The sequence below is a fragment of the Aotus nancymaae genome, unplaced genomic scaffold (assembly GCF_030222135.1).
Source record: "Aotus nancymaae isolate 86718 unplaced genomic scaffold, 86718_ANA_hifiasm-v0.15.2.pri h1tg000067l, whole genome shotgun sequence".
Classification (NCBI taxonomy): Eukaryota; Metazoa; Chordata; class Mammalia; order Primates; family Aotidae; genus Aotus; species Aotus nancymaae.
Window position 1 is genome coordinate 24,166,215 of NW_026988482.1, and position 21,206 is coordinate 24,187,420.

At 45.4% G+C, this 21,206-nt stretch overlaps 1 protein-coding gene across 7 annotated transcripts in view; it reads right to left on the reverse strand.

Moving 5' to 3' along the window:
• USP4 (ubiquitin specific peptidase 4) overlaps nucleotides 1–21,206 on the reverse strand; it is a 59,589-nt gene that overhangs the window by 33,661 nt on the left and 4,722 nt on the right. For 3 of the 7 annotated variants that reach the window (XR_010338985.1, XM_064367093.1, XM_021667587.2), the window contains exons 3-7: nucleotides 18,073–18,203; nucleotides 14,587–14,713; nucleotides 13,467–13,612; nucleotides 13,276–13,337; nucleotides 487–627 (exon numbers count right to left, since the gene is read on the reverse strand). Coding sequence is in view for 6 of the 7 variants with exons in the window: in XM_064367093.1 (XP_064223163.1) it covers nucleotides 487–627; nucleotides 13,276–13,337; nucleotides 13,467–13,612; nucleotides 14,587–14,713; nucleotides 18,073–18,203 (607 nt within the window). In the remaining variant the exon portion in view is untranslated. The other 4 variants (XM_064367094.1, XM_064367095.1, XM_064367096.1 and 1 more) reach the window with 4 other exon arrangements.

Consider the following 21,206-nt stretch of genomic DNA (forward strand, 5'->3'; position numbering starts at 1 on the left):
TTAGAGAACATTTGTTATCAAGAGCTTGCATCTGCTACCAACCACCAGGCCACGCCCAGCCCTGCCTGGCCCTGAGCGTTCATGCACACTTCCTCACCTTATTCGCCCTCTTTTCCCCATCTATGCCATGTGGCAGGTGCCTGAAATGCTTAGAGAAAGGATCATGGCCATTCACAGCTGAGCACTGCTCCTTCACAACTATTCTGCCATATGTGCCAGCCCATCCCTTCATAAACAAATGGAGTGAACCCGTTAGACTGCCTGTGATGTAGGCTGTGGGGAAAACACCAGCTCACAGGAGGACAAGCAACACAGATTAGAACTTGGAAGCACTATAGGTGTGAAATGGAGTGAGAACTACATGCAGCATGTTCCCATGAGGAACTCTAATCCCACTATGCTTTGTGTAGCAGCAGATGAGCTCTCAAGATACAGCCTGGGAAAGGACTGAGGGAAAGGAAGCAGAGTGTAAGAACCTGCTCTTACCCCCTGCTGACACCGGAACTGTGCATCCCAGAGGTGCTAGTGCTATCACCATTTGCAATGGGAGAGGCAGACACTGAGGAATAGGGACTTGCTGATGATTTTGGAGAGGTAGCAAAATTTCTGCTAGGCGCAGTGCTTGATCTGGGAGAAAGAAGCAGAAACAATGCTACTGACTTTTTTGCAAAGAGCTAGCCCTATCCAATGGCTTAGGTCTCTTCTCAAGAAATAAATGTTCTTATTCAGTAATTCAAAATAAATTACAAAAAGCCTGTATTCATACTACTTCAAGATAAATTTTATTTAAGTGAGAGTCCAGAAATTAATTGGTCTTCCTGTCACATCAGTCCACACCATCACATACCCTTTCACTGTGAAAAACCACAAGGCTGGCTGGATCTGGTGGCTCACACCTGTAATCCTAGCACTTTGGGAGGCCAAGGCAGGCGGATTGCCTGAGCTCAGAAGTTCAAGACCAGCCTGGGCAACATGGTGAAACTCAGTCTCTACTAAAATACAAAAGAAATTAGCCAGACTGGGCATGGTGGCTCATGCCTGTAATTCCAGCACTTTGGGAGGCTGAGGCAGGCAGATCACGTGAGGTAGGGAGTTCGAGACCAGTCTGACCAACATGGAGAAACCCCGTCTCTACTAAAAATACAAAATTAGCCAGGCAAGGTGGTACATAGCCTGTAATCCCGAGAGGCTGAGGCAGGAGAATCACTTGAACCCAGGAGGCAGAGGTTGCGGTAAACCGAGATCTTGCCATTGCATTCCAGCCTGGGCAACAAGAGTAAAAAACTCCATCTCAAAAAAAGAAAGAAAGAAATTAGCCGGGCATGGCAGTGTGCACCTGTAGTCCCAAGTACCCAGGAGGCGGAGGCTGCAGTGAGCCGAGATCGTGCCACTGCACTCGAGCCTGGGCAACAGAGTGAGACTCCAACTCTAAAAAAAAAACAAAACAAAAAACCAGAAGTCTGATCTTCAAGCATCCTGGTTTGATTTACAAATCATAAGCTTCCCTGAATTTTAAGAGTTAGGCTCCCCAGTGAAAGGCAAAAAAAAAAAAAAAATGTAGCAATAAGGCTGGGTAAGGTAGCTCATACCTGTAATTCCACCACTTTGGGAGGCCAAGGTGGGTGGATCACTTGAGGTCAGGAGTTCGAGAGACTAGCATGGCCAACAGGGTGAAACTTTGTCTCTAGTAAAAATATAAAAAATTAGCTGGGCAGGGCGGCGCATGCCTGTAATCCCAGCTACTTGGGAGGCTGAGGCAAGAAAATTGCTTGAACCTGAGAGGTGGAGGTTGCAGTGAGCCGAGACTGTGCCACTGCACTCCAGCCTGGGCAACAACAGTGAAACTCCATCTCAAAAAAAAAGGAAGAAAAATGGCAATAAGAAATGATTTTCCCCAAAAAGGCTTGATGCAAATTAAATAGCTGGCTATAAGGATATGAGAACAGAAAAATGGCAATTTGGTTTCACTATGCCTTCCATGGAGAATTTTCTTTCTTCAAATTTGCCAAGTGTAACCTGATCAAACTCATGTTTTAATATTTTTCACACTCTTATTTTAGATTTATTCCTACTTTCAAATTAATTAATTCAAGGGGTAATTGCCCAAATTCTAAATTGAGATCAATTTCATCAATCTGGACATAAAGAAGAAAGTACATCTTCTTTTAAATGTTTAATTTTTACTTTTTTTTTTTTGTAATACATAGCAACAGTCTCCCTATGTTGCCCAGGCTGGTCTCAAACTCCTGGACTCAAGCAATCCTCCCGCCTCAGCCTTCCAAAGGTCTGGGATTACATACATGAGCCACTGCACTCAGCCAAAAAAGAAACTGAATCCTCCTCCATTGTTTCAAATATAAAACTGGGATTTCCCTTGTAGAATACTGGGTTATTTTTAGAATACAGGAAATGACTAAGATGTGCTGTCCCCACAAAGTGCTCACCCTCATGGGATCTGATCTCAACCTGGCTTCCCTGTAAGAAGAAAAAACGTGGCAGCAAAGACAAGGTATGATCTTGCATAGCAGCAGCGGGCACATCAGGAAACTATACAGGGACTAAATAGGTATTGGAACTCGGTTTTGCTCCACAATGAGGTCACAAAGAGGGAGAAAGAGGGCACCCCAGTCTCTTCCCTTCCCATAAGGAAATGTACCCTTTTCTAATACTAAAGAGTATTTGGTTCACACAGTTTCATCCTTATGCTGCAAAGGAGTCTAAGAACTCGAGCAGCTGCACTAAGTGAGATGCATCACAGCCAAGAGTACTCTCATTCACCACATGTGAGACTTAAGTATGCGCGTGTCCAATCCTGTCCAGTGAGATGTCCAATGTGATTTCCTAGCTTCCTATTCAGGAAGAAAGGAAAGTCTGCTGCCCAAGTATCGTCTGATATGCAATGGCAAACTCAGTCATCTCAGAACTGAAGGCAGGTAAGAGATAACAGTGAAATTCAAATTCCAACTCATAGAACTTCAGATGTATGGTATGACACTCCTCTTTTCAGTAACTATTCATTAGTAACTTATCTATTTTCTTGAGCTTCAAAGGGCAAAAATTGGCCAGGACTGGTGGCTCATGCCTGTAATCTTAGCACTTTGGGAGGCCAAGGTGGGAAGATTGCTTGAGGCCAAAAGTTCAAGACCAACCTGGCCAACATAGCAAGACCCTGTCTCTATTTATTGATTTTTTTTAAAAAGGGGGCAAAAATCCATACAAACCATTTGAAATATCCAAGACCTGTCAATTTCTTAAAGAGACAACATTTCTGGGTGATAGAAATTCAAGAAAAATTTTGACATTTGTTAAAATGTTCTAGAAAATACTGCCAGTAGTTTTCATAGTAAATTCAATCAAAAAGAAACCAAATCAAGGGCCTATAAGGACACTTTTTATATGCTTGAAAATTTACACAGTAAGATTAAAAAAAAAAAAAAAACCTCTTACCTTAGGCTGGGTGCAATGGCTCATGCTTGTAATCCCAGCACTTTGGGAGGCTGATCCTGTCTACAAAAGAAGCCAGGCATAGTGGCACATGACTGCAGTCCCAGCTACACGGGAGGCTAAGGTGAGAGGATCCCTTGATCCCAGGAGTTTTAGGCTGCAGTGAACTATGATCATGCCATTGTATTCCAGTCTGGGCAACAAAGCAAGACCACATCTCTTAAAAAGAAAACTCTATTTTTGACAGACAAGTCAAAAGCAAAACCTCTGTTCAGAAAATTTACTTGCATCTGGGCAATGCTGAGCACTAGGGCAGGGACTTGTTCCCAGACCTTCAGGCCAACTGTGGAACACATCCTGGGGCATTATAGGATGGAAAATAGGCAGCCAGGGGAAATGTCTGAATCTCAGGCATATGTATTAGGTAAGACAAGATCTCACTCTGATTTCTGACTGGGTCTCATGCCACACTCTGAAAACAGACACCATGCCTCCAATCAAGGATCCTTCTGCTCCTAAGAGACACTGTAGTCAAGCCTCTGGACTCCCAGGCACCTTCCCACTGATATGTCCTGCTCACCAGGCATGTCAGTTGATTATCAATTACAACTCAAACATGTGCCTGAAACCATGGTGGGGCCCTGTAACATCCCTGTGCCCAGGCCCAATGTGAGGCTCTGGGCAAACCAGGCAGAGCCAATGCCTGTCCTCCTTTATCTACTGTACTCTACTTGCTTCTCAGATGTTCTCCAGATTGAATGCTGCTCTGAGGATGAGTCCATCCTTTAAGATTGACCTTAAGTATCAAGAGTCTGGTACCTGGAATTATAATTAAGATAATGATAAACTCTTAATTTGATTAGTTTATTTGAGACAGCATCTCACTCTTGTCACCCAGGCTAGAGGGCAGTGGTCTGATCTCAGCTCACTGCAGCCTCTGCCTCCCCAGTTCCATCAATTTTCATGCCTCAGCCTCCCCAATTAAAGCAATTCTTATGCCTTAGCCTCCCATGTAGCTGGGATTATAGGTGAATGCCACCATGCTTGGTTACTTTTTGTATTTTTAGTAAAGACGGGGTTTTACCATGTTGGCCAGGCTAGTCTCAAACTCCTGGCCTCAGTAGATCTGCTCACCTCAGTCTCCCAAAGTGCTAGGATTATAGGCGTGAGCCACTGCACCTGGCTAATTTTATTTTTCATTTATTTATTTATTTATTAAAAAAAATTTTTTTTTTACAAAGATAATCTTTATTGACAGTCACAGGCCACAGGGGTGAGCCCTGAGGTTTGGGTTCTGGGGTGAAGAAGAACTCCTGCCTCCTGCCCTGAACCTCTGCTGGCTGAGGAGGGACAAGGTGAGGGGACCCCCCGCAGGTGCTCAGACTATAACCAGGGCCTCCCTGGCAGCCCAGGAGTGTATGTGCCTCAGAGACAGGCCCCTTGCAGAGCTGACCTGGAGCCCACCATCCCCACAGCCCATGTGAGCATGAAGCCAGGACTCCCCCAAGTGGGCTGTGCCCCAGGCTTGTAACTGATACCAGTGGAGGTTGGCAGCTGCCCCTCTTGGCACCTAAGACAGTGAGAGAAGGCAGCTGCTGCCATGAAGAACAAAGATGCTCTGAGGACAGACTTGCCGGGGCTGAGGTGAGGGATGCATGGAGGCAGGCCCCGCCCGTGGTCTGGTCAGCTGTCCCTGCCACTGCTACTTTTCTAGTCTAAGGCTGTAACCTTGGTCAGGTTCCCAGCTTCCCTCTTCAGGACACTAAGCAAAGTCTGGGAGCTCTCCAGGATCTGGAGGAAGGTGGCCTCCATCTCTGCAATGATCCGGTGAAACTTGTTGCGAACGGCAATCTTGTGTGCTAGGTTCTCGTTGACGCGAGCCAGCTTCTCTGTCAGCTGCCTCAACTCATTCTGCAGCCGCTGCTTCTTATCCTCCTCCTGCTGGATCTGCTGGCACAGCTCCTCCTGCTTCTGGCACAGCTCCTTTATGCACTCAACCAGCTCGTTGTTGTAGTTCTGCAGTACCATACCCTGCTGGGTCAACGCTGCCCGGATCCCCCTATTTATTTTTTTAAGACAGAGTTTCACTCTTATCACTCAAACTGAAGTGCAGTGGCGCAGTCTCAGCTCACTGCAACTTCTGCCTCCTGGGTTCAAGCAATTCTCCTGCCTCAGGCTTCTGGGTAGCCGGGATTACAGGCATGTGCCACCACACCCGGCTAATTTTTGTTATTTTTAGTAGAGACAGGGTTTCACTATGTTGGCCAGGCTGGTCTCAAACTCCTGACCTCAGGTGATCCGCCTGCCTCGGCCTCCCAAAGTGCTGGGATTATAGGCATGAGCCACCATGCCGCCAGACCTAGTTTTATTTTTTTAAGAGACAGGGTCACGTTATATTGGCTAGGATGGTCTCAAACTCCTGGGCTCAAGCAATCTTCCCACCTCAGCCTCTCGAAGTGCTGGGATTACAAGCATGAGCCAACAGTGCCCAGCCACAATAAATTCTTAACAGTCAGAATACTTGCTGCCTTCTCAAAAGTCAAGCTGTGACTCTACCCCAACCCTCTTAACCCCATCTATACACAAAGGTGGCTTTCTTAACCTCAGGGACACCAATCTCCTCTGGCTCTGGGCTGGCTGCCTTGAAGGGCCTTATAGACCTCAGGCAAGTGAAGTTAAAGGGCAAGAGAGAAACAGATGGAAAGAGACAAAGTCAGGTCTACAGAAACCCTTAGAAATGAATACTAAGTTAGCTGCAGCAATTCACATGGAAGAGAAAACTCTGAAAATGCTCAGAATTTACAAGTTGGCCCTCACCAGTAAAAAATAGTTAAATATAAACAACCAGCCAGGCATGGTGGCTCATGTCTGTAATCTCAGCCTTTTGGGAGGTCAAGGCGGGTAGATCACCTGAGGTCAGGAGTTTGAGACCAGCCTGGCCAATGTGGTGAAATCCTGTCCCTACTAAAAATACAAAAAAATTAGCCAGGTGTGGTGGTGTGAGCCTATAATCCCAGCTACTCGGGAGGCTGAAGCAGGAGAATCACTTGAACCTGGGAGGCAGAGGTTGCAGTAAGTCAAGATCATGCCACTGCACTCCAGCCTGGGTAACAAAACAAAAAACAAAAAACAACCACCAAGGAAACCATCCATGGAAACATTTACTATCCTCTGCCAAGAAATAGATAAAATTGGAGGAAGGACTGTGCAGGGATAAACAACACAAATATATAAAACTGACTCTACTGGTAGGTTTTAAAAGTCATTAAGCCAACTAGTGACTTTCCTTCGACGACATATTCCCTTGATATATGTTTTCCCTTTTTTTTTTTTTTTTTTTTTTAAAGACGGGGTTTCACCATGTTGGTCAGGCTGGTCTTGAACTCCTGACCTCAGATGATTCACCCGCCTTGGCCTCCAAAGTGCTGGGATTACAGGCGTGAGCCGCTGCGCCTGGCCTTTTTTTTTAGATGGAGTCTTGCTCTGTTGCTGAGGCTGGAGTGCAGTGGCAACATCTCAGCTCACTGCAACTTCCGCCTCCTGGGTTCAAGCAATTCTCCTGCCTCGGTCTCCCAAGTAGCTGGGACTACAGGCGTGCACCACCACGTCTGGCTAATTTTTCTATTTTTAGTAGTGACGGGGTTTCACCGTGTTAGCCAGGCTGCTCTTGAACTCCTAACCTCAGGCAATCAGCCTGCCTCAGCCTTCCAAAGTGCTGGGATTACAGGTGTGAACTACTATTTTCATTCCCCTAATTTCAACTTCTCTGTGTCTTTGACACACAACGTATTACAAAATATGTTTTTTTTATTTTTTGTCTTATGTTTTTCTTGAGACAGAGTCTCGCTCTGTCACCCAGGCTGGAAAGTGATAGTGCAATCTTGGCTCACTGCAACCTCCATGTCCTGAGTTCAGGCGATTCTCCTGCCTCAGCCTCCCAAGTAGCTGGGATTACATGTGCACACCACCACTCCTGGCTAATTTTTTGTATATTTAGTAGAGATGGGGGTCTCACCATGTTGGCCAGGCTGGTCTTGAACTCCTGACCTCAAGTGATCTACCTGCCTCAGCCTCCCAAAGTGCTGAGATTATAGGCATGAGCCACTGTGCCAGGCTTTTATTTATTTATTTATTTTTAGACGAGCTCTTGCTCTGTCACCTAGTGCAGTGGCACAATTACAGCTCACTGCAGTCTCAAACTCCTGTGCTCAAGGGATGTCCCATCTCAGCCTCCCAAGTAGCTGGAACTGCAGGCACAAGCTACCATGCCCAGCTAATTAAAAAAAATTTTTTGTAGAGACAGGAGTTTTGCTATGTTGACCAGGCTGGTCTTAAATTGCTATCCTCAAGCAATACTCCCACCTCAGCTTTCCAAAATGCTGGGATTACAGATGTGAGCCACCACGCCTGACTCTTTTTTTTTTTTTCCAAGAGACAGGGTCTCACTCTGTTGCAGAGGCTGGAGTGCAATGATGCAATCATGGCTCACAGTAACTTCAAACTCCTGGGCTCAAGCGAGCCTCCTTCCTCAGCCTTCTGAGTAGCTAGGACTATAGACACACACCACTGTATCCCTGCCATGGTTTGTCTTTTAAAGTCTGATCTGAGAGTCTCTTTAGGTTGGTAAATTTAACTCATCTACGGTGATTCTAATACTGTTATCAGACTTAACTGAATTTAATTCAGTCTCCTTATTTCAGGTTTTCTTTTTTCCCTCTCCTTTTTCCACATGTACTAACATATTTTCTAATTACCATGCTTCTTAGGTTTTTTTTCCCCCTTCATTCTTGCTTTCCATTAACTTTCCTTTTGCGGGTGTGGCAGTTTGCTAGTCACCTCCTGATACCTATTTTCCTCTCCTTCCTTAGTTTGAGAACTCCAATTTTTAGCTGGACATGATGCAGTCCTGCTATACGGAACATCCCAGCCTCCCTGGAAGCCAGGTATTGTCATATGATTGGCTACTAAGATGTAAATGAAGGTTTGATGTATGATTTCTGAGAAATGTCCTAAAAAGGAAGGGGTAGGTCCTCCTTCCCTCTTTCCTCTCCCCACTACTGGAATGCAGGTCTAATTACTGCAGTTCTAGCAGTCACCTGGGCCAGAAGTGGCCACCTTTGAAGTAGAAGGAGAAGCCACACACAGTAAAGCAAAAAAACAAAACAGCTGGGTTTCTAATAATGCTATGGAGCTGCTATATCAGCAATGGATTGACTGCCTACATCAGAAATTATTTTCAGAAAGATGTAAGCCTCCATCTTGCTTAACACGCTAATTTGCAGGTTTTTCTTATCTGCCAGCAAGCCTTTCCTGACACAGCATGTTTCAAAGTTATACATTCAATTTTCCATTTCTATTAGTTGTTCTATTACCTTATTAGGATCTCTATTTTTATTTTTCCCCATAAATTACTTAAACTTACAACTGTTCACCATTCTCACCCCCAAGAATAGCAGTTCAGGACATTCTCCTCTCTCTCTCCTCTGGTCTGCTCTATACTAGCTCCTGCTCCCTCGCCTATGTTGGCATTACCCAGAATTTACCTCTGGAATATTACAGATATTAGCTGCTTTCTTAAAGCTTATTATTATTATTGTTGTACTTTTATTTTTTTCCTGAGACAGTCTCACTCTATCACCCAGGTTGGAGTGCACTGACATGATCTAGGATCACTGCAATCCCTACCACCATTCTCATGCTTCAGCCTCCCCAGGAGCTAGCATTACAGGTTTATGCCACTGCACCTAATTTTCTTCTGTTTTTTAATAGAGATGGGATTTCATGCACCTGGCCTATTATTATTAAACTTTTTTTTTTGAAACATTGTCTTGTTCTGTTACCAGGTGGGAGTGCAGTGGTGTGATCTCGGCTCACTGCAATCTCTACCTCCCAGGTTCAAGCGATTCTCCTGCCTCAGCCTCCCGAATAGCTGGGACTACAGGCACACACCACCACCGCCGCCAGCTAATTTTTATATTTTAGTAGAGATGGGGTTTCACCATGTTGACCAAGATGGTCTCAATCTCCTGACCTCATTATCCGCCCGCCTTGACCTCCCAAAGTGCTGGAATTACAGGTGTGAGCACTATGCCCGGCCAATTTTTTTTTATTGTTGATGGGGTTTCACCATGTTGGCCACTGCACCCCACCTATTATTAAACTTTTTAATTGAAGTATTACATAGAGATGTACATAACTCATGAATGTATAGTGGCCAGGCGCAGTAGCTCATGACTGTAATCCCAGCACATTGGGAGGCTGAGGCAGGCGGATCACTTGAGGCTAGGAGTTTGAGACCAGCCTGGTCAACATGGTGAAACCTGGTCTCTACTAAAAATACAAAAATTGGCTATGCGTAAGTGGCATGCACCTGTAATCTCAGCTACTCGGGAGGCTGAGGCACAAGAATTGCTTGGACCCAGGAAACGGAGGTTACAGTGAGCCAAGATAATGCCACTGTACTCCAGCCTGGGTGACAGACTGAGGCTCTATTTTTTCATGAGTGAATAAATCAAGAAATTTACACCAAGTGATACATCCATGTAACCAGTACCCCAACCAAGAAACAGGACAAGCCCCAGGCCCATAGGTGTCCTCCTCACACTTCAGTCACAATTCTTTCCAACACTAACCAGTCCTGACCTGGAGTCCCCAAGGTTAATTTTTCCTGTTATAAAGCTTTATTTCAACAGAATCATTATGCCCTGCTTTGTGTCCACCTTCGTTCATTCATCATTTTTCATAAGACTCATCACTATTGTGCACAGCTATACAGAATTTCATTGTGTGCATACACTTACTGTAGTTTATCCATTTACTTTTGGTGGACATTTGGGTTAGCTCCAGTTTGTGACTATGACAAGCAGTGCTAGCACAAACATCCTGTAATATGTATTTAAGAGAACATGGGAGGCCGGGAGCGGTGGCTCAAGCCTGTAATCCCAGCACTTTGGGAGGCCGAGGCGGGTGGATCACAAGGTCAAGAGATCGAGACCATCCTGGTCAACATGGTGAAACCCGGTCTCTACTAAAAATACAAAAAATTAGCTGGGCATAGTGGCGCGTGCCTGTAATCCCAGCTACTCAGGAGGCTGAGGCAGGAGAATTGCCTGAACCCAGGAGGCGGAGGTTGCGGTGAGCCGAGATCGTGCCATTGCACTCCAGCTGGGTAACAAGAGCGAAACTCTGTCTTTAAAAAAAAAAAAAAAAAAAAAAAAAAAAAAAAAAAAAGAGAACATGGGATATATTTCTATTAGTTAAATGCCTAGCAAGAGGATTGTTGAGTAGCAGAATGCGCATATAATTCTACATTTTTTGCCTCTTTTTTTACTGTTGTTGTCTGACTTTTTAGTATTGACTAGGAGACTCTGGATACAGGGCCAGGAGTGTTGGCTCATGTCTATAATCCCAGCCCTCTGGGAGGCTAAGGCAGGCAGATCACTATAGGTCAGGAGTTCAAGACCAGCCTGGCCAAAGTGGTAAAACCCCATCTCTACTAAAAATGCAAAAATTAGCCGGACATGGTGGTGGGTGCCTGTAGTCCCAGCTACTCGGGTAGCGGAGGCATCAAAATCACTTGAACTTGAGAGGCAGAGGTTACAGTGAGCTGAGATGGCACCACTGCACTCCAGCCTGAGCAACAGAGCAAGACTCTGTCTCAGGAAATTCAAAAAAATTTTGAACACAACTTGTCAGATGTGTATTACAAATATCTTCTCTCACTATATGGCTTGCCTTTACTCTCCGGTGAACAAATTTTTTTTTTTTTGAGACGGAGTTTTGCTTTTTTGAGACAGAGTCTCCAGGCTGGAGTGCAGTGGCACAATCACAGCTCACTGCAACCTCCGCCTCCCGGGTTCAAGCGATTCTTCCACCTCAGCCTCCCAAGTATCTGGGACCACAGGTGCGTACCACCACACTTGGCTAATTTTTTTGTATTTTTAGTAGAGACGGGGTTTCACCGTGTTGGCCAGGATGGTCTCGATCTCTTGACCTCGTGATCCACCCGCCTCGGCCTCCCAAAGTGCTGGGGATTACAGGCCAGCCTTTTTTTTTTTTTTTTTTTTAATGGAGATGACATCTTGTTGCTGTCACCCAGGCTGGAGTGCAGTGACACTGGAGTGCAGTGGAATCATAGCTCACTACGGCCTCAAACTCCTGGATTCAAGCAATGCTCCCACCTTAGCCTGTCAGGTAGCTGGGACTACAGGCACCCACCATTGTGTGCTTAATCCCATCTATAAACTCCCTTTTGCCATGTGACCCGATATAGTCACAGATTGTGAAACAGATGCTGGGAATTAGAATACAGACATCTTGGGGTGAGAGTGAGCACAGTTATGCCTACCATGCTATTTTATTCATCTTGTCAGGAACTGGAAACCAGGGTTTCTTAAACTGGAGTCCATGACTGGGCTCCAGGGGGTCTAACACTTCTTCTTTTAAGAGTTCACAGTTTTCATGGTTTTCAAATGAGCTAGACGCCCACTACTATGTAATGGTCACAGTCCAAGGCCTGACAGAGGGAAAGGGACAGAGCCCAATATTGTTCCCATAACTACTGGAACATTGATGTAATTTCCAAAAGTTATACTGTAAGAAAAATTCATCACTTCTTTATCTCCCTTTCTAAGAACATGCACAGTTCCATAAACCACATGAACATCTCCTGAGATAGATGTGGCTGTAGTCCAAGTTTTGTAGCTGAACAATTACCCCAGCAAGCTCCCAAGGCAACAATGAGTAACAGGCCACTGGGCAGAAACAGGTGGAATCAAACTATCACCTTTTTTTTGTGGGTGGGGAGGTCAGAGTTTTGCTCTGTCACCCAGGCTGGAGTGTGGTGGCATGATCTCGGCTCACTGCAACCTCCACCTCCTGGATTCAAGCGACTTGAGTCTCAGTGTCCCAAGTAGCTAAGATTACAGGCGCCTGCCACCATACCTGGCTAATTTTTGTATTTTTAGTAGAGACAGAATGTTACCATGCTGGCCAGGCTGGTCCCAAACTCCTGGCCTCAGGTGATCCACCTGCCTCGGCCTCCCAAAGTTCTGAGATTACAGGCATAAACCACCGTGCTTGCGCCTCAACTATCACTTTTGTTTTTTTGTGAGACAGAGTCTTGCTCTGTCGCCAGTCGCCAGGTTGGAGTGCAGTGGCATGATCACGGCTCACTGCAACTTCCGCCCCCTGGGTTCAAGCAATTCTCCTGCCTCTGCCTCCTGAGTAGCTGGGACTATATGCATGTGCCACCACACCCAGCTACTTTTTGTATTTTAGTACAGACAGGGTTTCACTGTGTCAGCCAGGATTATCTCGATCTCTTGACCTCGTGATCCACCCGCCTTGGCCTCCCAAAGTGCTGGGATTACAGGATCGAGCCACCACACCAGGCCTTTTTTTTTTTGGGGGATGGAGTCTTGCTCTGTCGCCCAGGTTGGAGCGCAATGGCACACTCTTGGCTCACCGCAACCTCCGTCTGCCGGGTTCAAGTGATTCTTGTGCTTCAGCCTCCCAAGTAGCAGGGATTACAGGTGTGCGCCACCACGCCCAGCTAATTTTTGTATTTTTGAGTAGAGACAGGTTTCACCATGTTGGTCAGGCTGGTCTCGAACCCCTGACCACTAGATCCCTCAGATATCCTGACAGGTTTCCCTTAGATGCTACCAAAAGCCAGGGTCTTCATCCAGGAGCATGAACTCTGGATACACAACTGAATAAGCATTTTTCATCTGAATCAGACCTAATTTTTCTTAGTACAAGTACTGCCTTAGGAAAGACTGTCTCTTTTACACACGTGAACCTATGACAAGGGAAAAAACATTCACTTACATTGACTGCAAGGTCTGCCTGGGCCATGTGCCATCTTCATTTTGAGGCTCAATTACTAGCACCTGAGTGAAAGGGGAAATCAAATGAAGAGAGTTCAAACCACTGCACTTCCAACATGCTTAGAAGCCGAAAGTATCTGGCCACACACACTGGCAAAGCTACTTGCTGGGGAATGGCCTGGGCCCTCCTACCTGACCCTGGTATAGCCCAGCATCCTGGACAGTGTTGTCCAGCTTGCTCAGCTGCTCGTAGGTGTTGCTCATGTATTTATTCCAGAGCCGCGTTTCACGCTCTGCAGGGATGTTGAACAGCTTCCGCATCTCTTTCTCGATGGTTGCTAGGAACAGAGAGAAACATCACTTGAGGCTTTGTCCACATGCAAGGCTAAAGACAGCCATGGCAAACTAATGCTCATCCTCCTGCCTTTTCAGATGCTCACAGGTGCTCTGAGTCAACTCCCAATGACTCCTAAGGCCAATCATCTCCCACGGGTGGCCTCTTGCACTCATACCTGGAAAGTCTCCCTATGCTTCTCCTTCTCTAACGTGTGTCTCATTTATAGCACAAAAGCAACATAGAAAGTAAGAAGGCTTATCTTTGGAGTCAACTCAGATATGGCTTCAAAAGCTAGCTCTGCCACTTTCTGGCTTTATCTATTTTCTTTATTTTTGTTTATATATTTATTTATTTGAGACAGAGTCTCACTCTGTTACCCAGGCTGGAGTTCAGTGGCATGATCTTGGCTCACTGCAACCTCTGCCTCCCAGGTTCAAGCAATTCTCCTGTCTTAGCCTCCCAAGTAGCTGGGACTACAGGTGTGTGCCACCACGCTCAGCTAATTTTTGTATTTTTTAGTACAAACAGGATTTCACCATATTGGTCAGGCTGGTCTCAATTTCTTGACCTCATGATCCATCCACCTTGGCCTCCCAAAGTGCTGACATTATAGGCGTGAGCCACCATGCCCAGCCACGATTTTTTTTTAAGACGAGATCTTTCTGATGCCCAGGCTGCAGTGCAGTGATGGGATTGCAGCTCACTGTAAACCTTGCTGAGATTTTTAAATAAGTTACGTTTAAACTTCTCTGGATTACATTTCTTTATCTTCATCATCACAGACAAATGGTCAAGGAGCAGGCCCAGTGTTATCTCCATAAGAACAGGGAATAGGCTCCCAGGTTAGGACTGGCAACCACAGCTCAAGAGGATCTGGGTAACAAATCTAAAGAAGGCAACTCAGCTTCCCTCCCATCAGCCACAATGTCCTACACTCTCTCACCACATACCAGGGACCCCAGCCCAGCCTCTCACCAATGGTGTCTGCCTTGCTGAAATGGCAACTCAGCACATTTGTGGGGTCACTGTTCTCACAGAGCTTCAGTTCCAGCAAATACACCTCAACTTTGCAGTGCTTGACAAACAGGCCATGCTCCACGACCTATGAACAAGAGGCAGGGGTGAGGGTGCAGTGGTTTTGCAGCTGGGCAGTCCTGGATGTAACATATCTTACCAGTAGCAAAAAGCAGAAAATTCATGATAATCAGTTTCCTTTACTGATCAAGGGATCGAAAGGACAGATTTTTAAAGCCACCAGTGCCTAGACCAGGAGTTTAAAAATCTTTCTTCTGGCTGGGTGCAGTGGCTCACGCCTGTAATCTCAACAATCTGGGAGGCCAAGATGGGCAGATCACTTGAGATTAGGAATTAGAGACCAGCCTGACCAACATGGTGAAACCCCATCTCTACTAAAAATACAAAAATTAGCTGGGCATCGTGGCATGTACCTGTAATCTCAGCTACTCAGGAGGCTGAGACAGGAGAATCACTTGAACCAGAGAGGCAGAGGCTGCAGTGAGCAGAGATTGTGCCACTGCACTCCAGCCTGGTCAACAAAGCAAGACTCTGTCCCAAAAAACAACAAAATACACTTTTTTCTACCAACTAAGACCAAGAGTATCTTGACGAAACCAGAGAAGCCTATTCTTCACTGCTTTTTTTTTTTAAGATGGGGTCTTGTTCTGTCACCCAAGTTGGCGTGCAAGTACCACAATCACAGCTCACTGCAGCCTCAAACTCCTGGCCTCAAGTGATCCTCCCACCTCAGCCTCCCAAGCAGCTGCTGAGTCTACAAGCATGTGCCACCACAAGCTGGTATTTTTATTTTTATAGAGATGGCATCTCGACAAGCTACCCAGGCTGGTCCTGAACGCCTGAGCTCAAGCAATCCTTCTGCCTTGGCCACCTAAAGTGTTGGGATTATAAGCAATAGCCACTGTGCCAAGCTCCTCCTTTAAAACCTAGTGTGGTTTTAATACCACACTAGGGCATCTAGGCAGGTCTCAGGAAGTCAGCTTTCAACACAGAGGTCTTGTTTCAGACATGGCAAAAGGACATTCTAATCAACTACCCTTCCCCTTAAAATATAAGTCTGAATATACGAAATTACTTTTTGTTTTTTTGAGACAGAGTCTTGCTCTGTCACTCAGGCTAGAGTGTAGTGGTACAATCTTGGCTCACTACAACCTCTGCCTCCTGGGTTCAAGCAATTTTCCTTCTGCAGCCTCCTTAGTAGCTAGGATTATAGGCACCTGCCACCACACCCAGCTAATTTTTGTATTTTAGTAGAGATGGGGTTTCACCATGTTGGGCAGGTTGGTCTCAAACTCCAGACCTCAAGCAATCCACCTGCCTCAGCCTCCCAAAGTGCTGGGATTACAGGCGTGAGCCACCACACCCGGCCCTATGAAACTACTTTTCATATCTATAATTTGGCACTGGGACAGTCACTAGCTTGTCATTACCCAAAGATCAAAAGCTAATTAACTCATTACTTCAGAACTAATTACAAGAAAAGAGCCACAACTCATTCATAAAGCCAGACACCGTACAAAAGGCAAATCACTTTTTATCTGCAGTGGGATCATGATGTCTCCTCCCTTGCAGGGTTTGTTAAATTAGAAGACTAGAGAATATAGGTAAAGCCCTTAACAAAAAGCTGGCATGCCTCTAACCTTTCATTGATTTTTTTTTTGGGGACAGGGTCTCATTCTGTCACCCAGGCTGGAGTGTAGTGGCGTGAACATGGCTTACTGAAGCCTCAATCTCCATGGCTTACTGAAGCCTCAACCTCAAGTGATCCTTCCACCTCAGCCTCCCAAGTAGCTGGGACCACAGGCATATATACCATGCCCGGCTAATTTTTTTTTAACTCTTTGTAGAGACAAGATCTCACCATGTCTCAAACTTCTGGGCTCCCAAAATGATGGGATTACAGCAGTGAGCCACCATGCCTGACGACCTCTGACCTTCTGATACTTAACCCCTCTCAGGGTCCCAGATTTCAAGTTAGAGAAAAATACAGTTTAGCCCTGAATAGTGACTCTCAGAAGCATGGTGTCAGAACTGTAGCACTTCCTTACTTTGATAAGAAAGAGAACTACAGACCTGGTAGAATGAGAAATTTACCCAGTTCCTAAATATCACCAGACATGTAGGCTCTTGTGATTTTCCCTTAGGAAGGACAGGCAAACAACTATAGGTGTCAGGGGTGGTGGTCTTCTTTTTCATGAGTCCTGTCTATAAGAGGAGTTAACAGCCTGGTATCCGTTTTTTAAAAAATAAAATTAAAGAAAAAAGGAAAAAAAAAAAAAAGTCTGGTATCTGTTCCAGGGCCTGCCTTCCCTCAAGAGGTTAAATTTTCTCTTGGCTATAAATGCCAGCTTTTTAAATTACTCAACAGTCTGATCAAAGACTCTTTTTTTTTGAGATGAAGTCTCACTCCATCACCCAGGCTGGAGTGCAGTGGGGCCATCTCAGTTCACTGCGACCTTTGCCGCCCGGGTTCAAATTATTCTCCTGCCTCAGCCTGCCGAGTAGCTGGGATTACAAGTGCCTGCCACCATGCCCAGCTAATTTATGTAGTTTTTTGCTTTTTTTTTTCTTTGAGATGAAGTCTCACTCTGTTGCCCAAGCTGGAGTGCAGTGGCACGATCTCGGCTCACTGAAACCTCCACCACCCGGGTTCAAGCAATTCTCCTGCCTCAGCCTCCCGCGTAGCTGAAACTACAGGCACACACCACCATGCCAAGCTAATTTTTGTATTTTTAGCAGAGACGGTGGTTTCACTATGTTGGCCAAGCTGGTCTTGAACTCCTGACCTTGTAATCTGCCCGCCTCGGCCTCCTAAAGTGCTGGGATTACAGGTGTGAGCCACCGCGCCCAGACTAATTTTTGTAGTTTTTAGGAGATGGGGTTTCACCATCTTGGCCAGGCTGGTCTTGAACTCCTGATCTTATGATCCACCCACCTTGGCCTCCCAAAGTGCTGGGATTATAGGCATGAGCCACTGCACCTGGACTGATCAAAAACTCTTAGGCATACATGGTAAAGCAGTATCATAAATGTGTTTTAAGATAAATAGGACGCTACAAACCACAGTGCAGAAAGAAGAAAAAAAAAAACAAGATAAATAAGAGGCAGGACATTAACTATATGTCCATATGCCCTTAGTGAACTTTCTCACATAGAATCTTCCAGACAGTGATCTTACAGCACTGCTGGGCACATTCCAAGCCACTGGGCAGCTCTGATGTTGAGAGGTCACTCACTATAACATCCTGGGTGAGCAACTTCACTCACAACCACAATTTCCTAAAGAGAACCAGAAACAAGGCCTCAAGCACCACTATTCAACCACTCAGGTATATTCATTTTCCTAGGAAACAAACACTAGTCAGTGTCCAACAGAAAGCACCTGCAGACAGTGACGAGCAGGTGGGACAATTCACATTAACTCACTGTTCTGACGATGGGCTGCTGGCCTTCTACACAGCCGTACCAGTTTAGTAATTTATTCCAGGCCTCGGTGGGGACCAATACATAGTCCAGTTCATCAATTAAGTGTTCTTTCAAGGTCTGACTCTCAGGATCTGAAAAAGAAAAAGAGCATGTAAGTCACAGCTCCTCACCCCAGAAATGATGGTTTTATATGATTTTTATGTTTTTCAAAAAGAAGAAAATTATTTACAGAAATAGGTATGAAATTCCAAAATTCAGGCCGGGCGTGGAGGCTCACGCCTGTAACCCAGCACTTTGGGAGGCCGAGGCAGGTGGATCACGAGGTCAAGAGATCGAGACCATCCTGGTCAACATGGTGAAACCCCATCTCTACTAAAAAAATACAAAAAATTAGCTGGGCATGGTGGCGCGTGCCTGTAATCCCAGCTACTCAGGAGGCTGAGGCAGGAGAATTGCCTGAACCCAGGAGGCGGAGGTTACGGTGAGCCGAGATCGCGCCATTGCACTCCAGCCTGGGTAACAAGAGTGAAACTCTGCCTCAAAAAAAAAAAAAAAAAAAGAAATTCCAAAATTCTGCTACTGGTCATTATACAGAGCAGACGTTTGTCTTTATTCATGTTTTCTGAACATTTGATGAGGAACTTGTATTTCTTCTATAATTGGAGGGAGAGAAGAGGATAAAAAAAAAACTCTTCAAGATCAAGATAATGGTCAAAAAAGTAAAAGAAAAAATAAAAAAAAAAAAAAACTCCAGGCCAGGCACAGTGGCTCACACCGGTAATACCAGAACTTTGGGAGGCTAAGGTAGACAGATCACAAAGTAAGAAAATCCAGACCGGTTGTGTGCGGTGGCTCACGCCTGTAATCCCAGGACTTTGAGAGGCCAAGGTGGGTGAATCACCTGAGGTCAGGAGTTCAAGACCAGCCTGACCAAATGGAGAAACCTCATCTCTACTAAAAATACAAAATTAGCTGGGCGTGGTGGCGCATGCCTGTAATCCCAGCTACTCTGGAGGCTGAGGCAGGAGAATCAAGTGAACCCAGGAGGTGGAGGCTGCGGTGAGCCAAGATTGCGCCATTCCCCTCCAGCCTGGGCAACAAGAGTGAAACTGCATCTCAAAAAAAATAAAATCAAATCAAATCTGTTGTTTAGGCCATGTACGGTGACACCTACAATCCCAGCACTCTAGGAGGTCAAGGCGGGAGAATCACTTGAGCTCACCTTGAGGAGTTCAAGACCAGCCTGGGCAATGTGACAAAACCCCATCTCTACAAAAAATGTAATAATTAGTTAGGTGTGGTGGCACCTGTAGTCTATTACTCGGGAGGCTGAGGTTGGGGGATCACCTGAGGTGGGGAGGTCAAGGTTGTAGTGAGCCATGATCGTGCTACTGCACTACAGCCTGGGTGACAGAGTGGCACCTTTTCTCAAAAAGAAAAAAATACAAAAATAAAAAACTTTATATCAGCAATAAGGGTGTTTCACTCTCTTATCACTCACTTGTTCACTCGAGTAGCATTTTTTTTTTTTTTTTTGAGATGCAGTATCTCAGCTCACTATAACCTCTGTCTCCCGGGTTCATGTGATTCTCCTGCCTCAGGCTCCCTAGTAGCTGGGATTACAGGCACATGCCACCACGCCCGCCTAATTTTTGTATTTTTAGTAGAGACGGGGTTTCACCATGTTGATCAGGCTGGTATCTAACTCCTGACCTCGTGATCCGTCCACCTCAACCTCTCAAAGTGCTAGGATTACAGGTGTGAGCCACTGCCCCCAGCCTTTTTTTTTTTTTTGATATGGAGTCTCACTTCTGTCGCCCAGGCTAGAGTGCAGTGTCGCAATCTCAGCTCACTGCAACCACCATTTCCTGGGTTCTTCGGTCTCCCAGGCAACATGGCAAAACGCTGTCTCTACAAAAAAAAAAAAAAAAAAAAAACACAAAAATGAGCCAGGCTTGCCGGCAAGCACCTGTAGTCCTAGCTACTCAAGAGGCTGAGGTGAAAGTTTCACTTAACTCCAGGAGGTTTACATTTACATTCACAACCTGCCTAGCCTAGCTTACAACCTATCTTGGATTTCTTAACCACACCCATCATTTCTAGCTTTGATTTGAAGTGAGAGATATGCAACTCTTCTTTTCACTTGAAGCCGATGTTAGGGTTACTAAGCGGCCTAATTTCAATATCATTGTGTCTCAGGCAATAGGAAAGCCTGAGGAGGAAAGAGATGGAATGGCTGGTTGGTGGAGCAGTGGGAATACACACAATAACTACCAAATAAGTTCACTGTCTTATATGGGCTCCCTTCATGATGTCCCAAAACAATTACAATAGCAACATGAAAGATTCCTGATGACCACAAAAAATAATAATGAAAAACTCTGAAGTATTGTGAGAATTACCAAAATGTGGTAACAGAGACATGAAGGGAGCACATGCTGTTGTAAAACTGACACTGACAGACTGTTCAAGGCAGGGTTTCCAAGTATCTACATAATTTGTTAAAAAACCAGTATCTGCAACATATAATAAATAAAAACACAATAAACCCAGGTATACCTGAATTTAAAACTTTAAGAATTCTCAGTTTCATAAAAATGAGAAAAAAGACAGGGCATGATGGCTTACGCCTGTAATCCCAGAACTTTGGGAGGCCAAGGTGGGAGGATCACCTGAGGTCAGCAGTTCGAGACCAGCCTGGCAAACATGGTAAAACCCAGTCTCTACTAAAAATACAAAAACTTAGCTGGGCATGGGAGCAGGCACCTGTAATCCCAGCTACCCAAGAGGCTGAGGCAGGAGAATTGCTTGAACCTGGGAGTCAGAGGTTGCCTCGAGCCGAGGTAGCGCCACTGCACTCCAGCCTGGGCAACCAACCCTGTCTCAAAAAGTAAAAATAAAATTAAAATATCCAGGTTAGTCTTAGGTATGCAGATCAAGTTTCATGCCTTGTCTGCCTTCCTGCTGCCCTGATTCTTTTTTGTTTTTTTCGAGATGGAGTCTCGCTGAAGTGTAGTGGCACAATCTCGGCTCACTCCAACCTCCAACTCCTGGGTTCAAGCAATTCTGCCTCAGCCTCCAGAGTGGCTGGGGTTACAGGTGCCCACTATCATGCCCAGCTACTTTTTGTATTT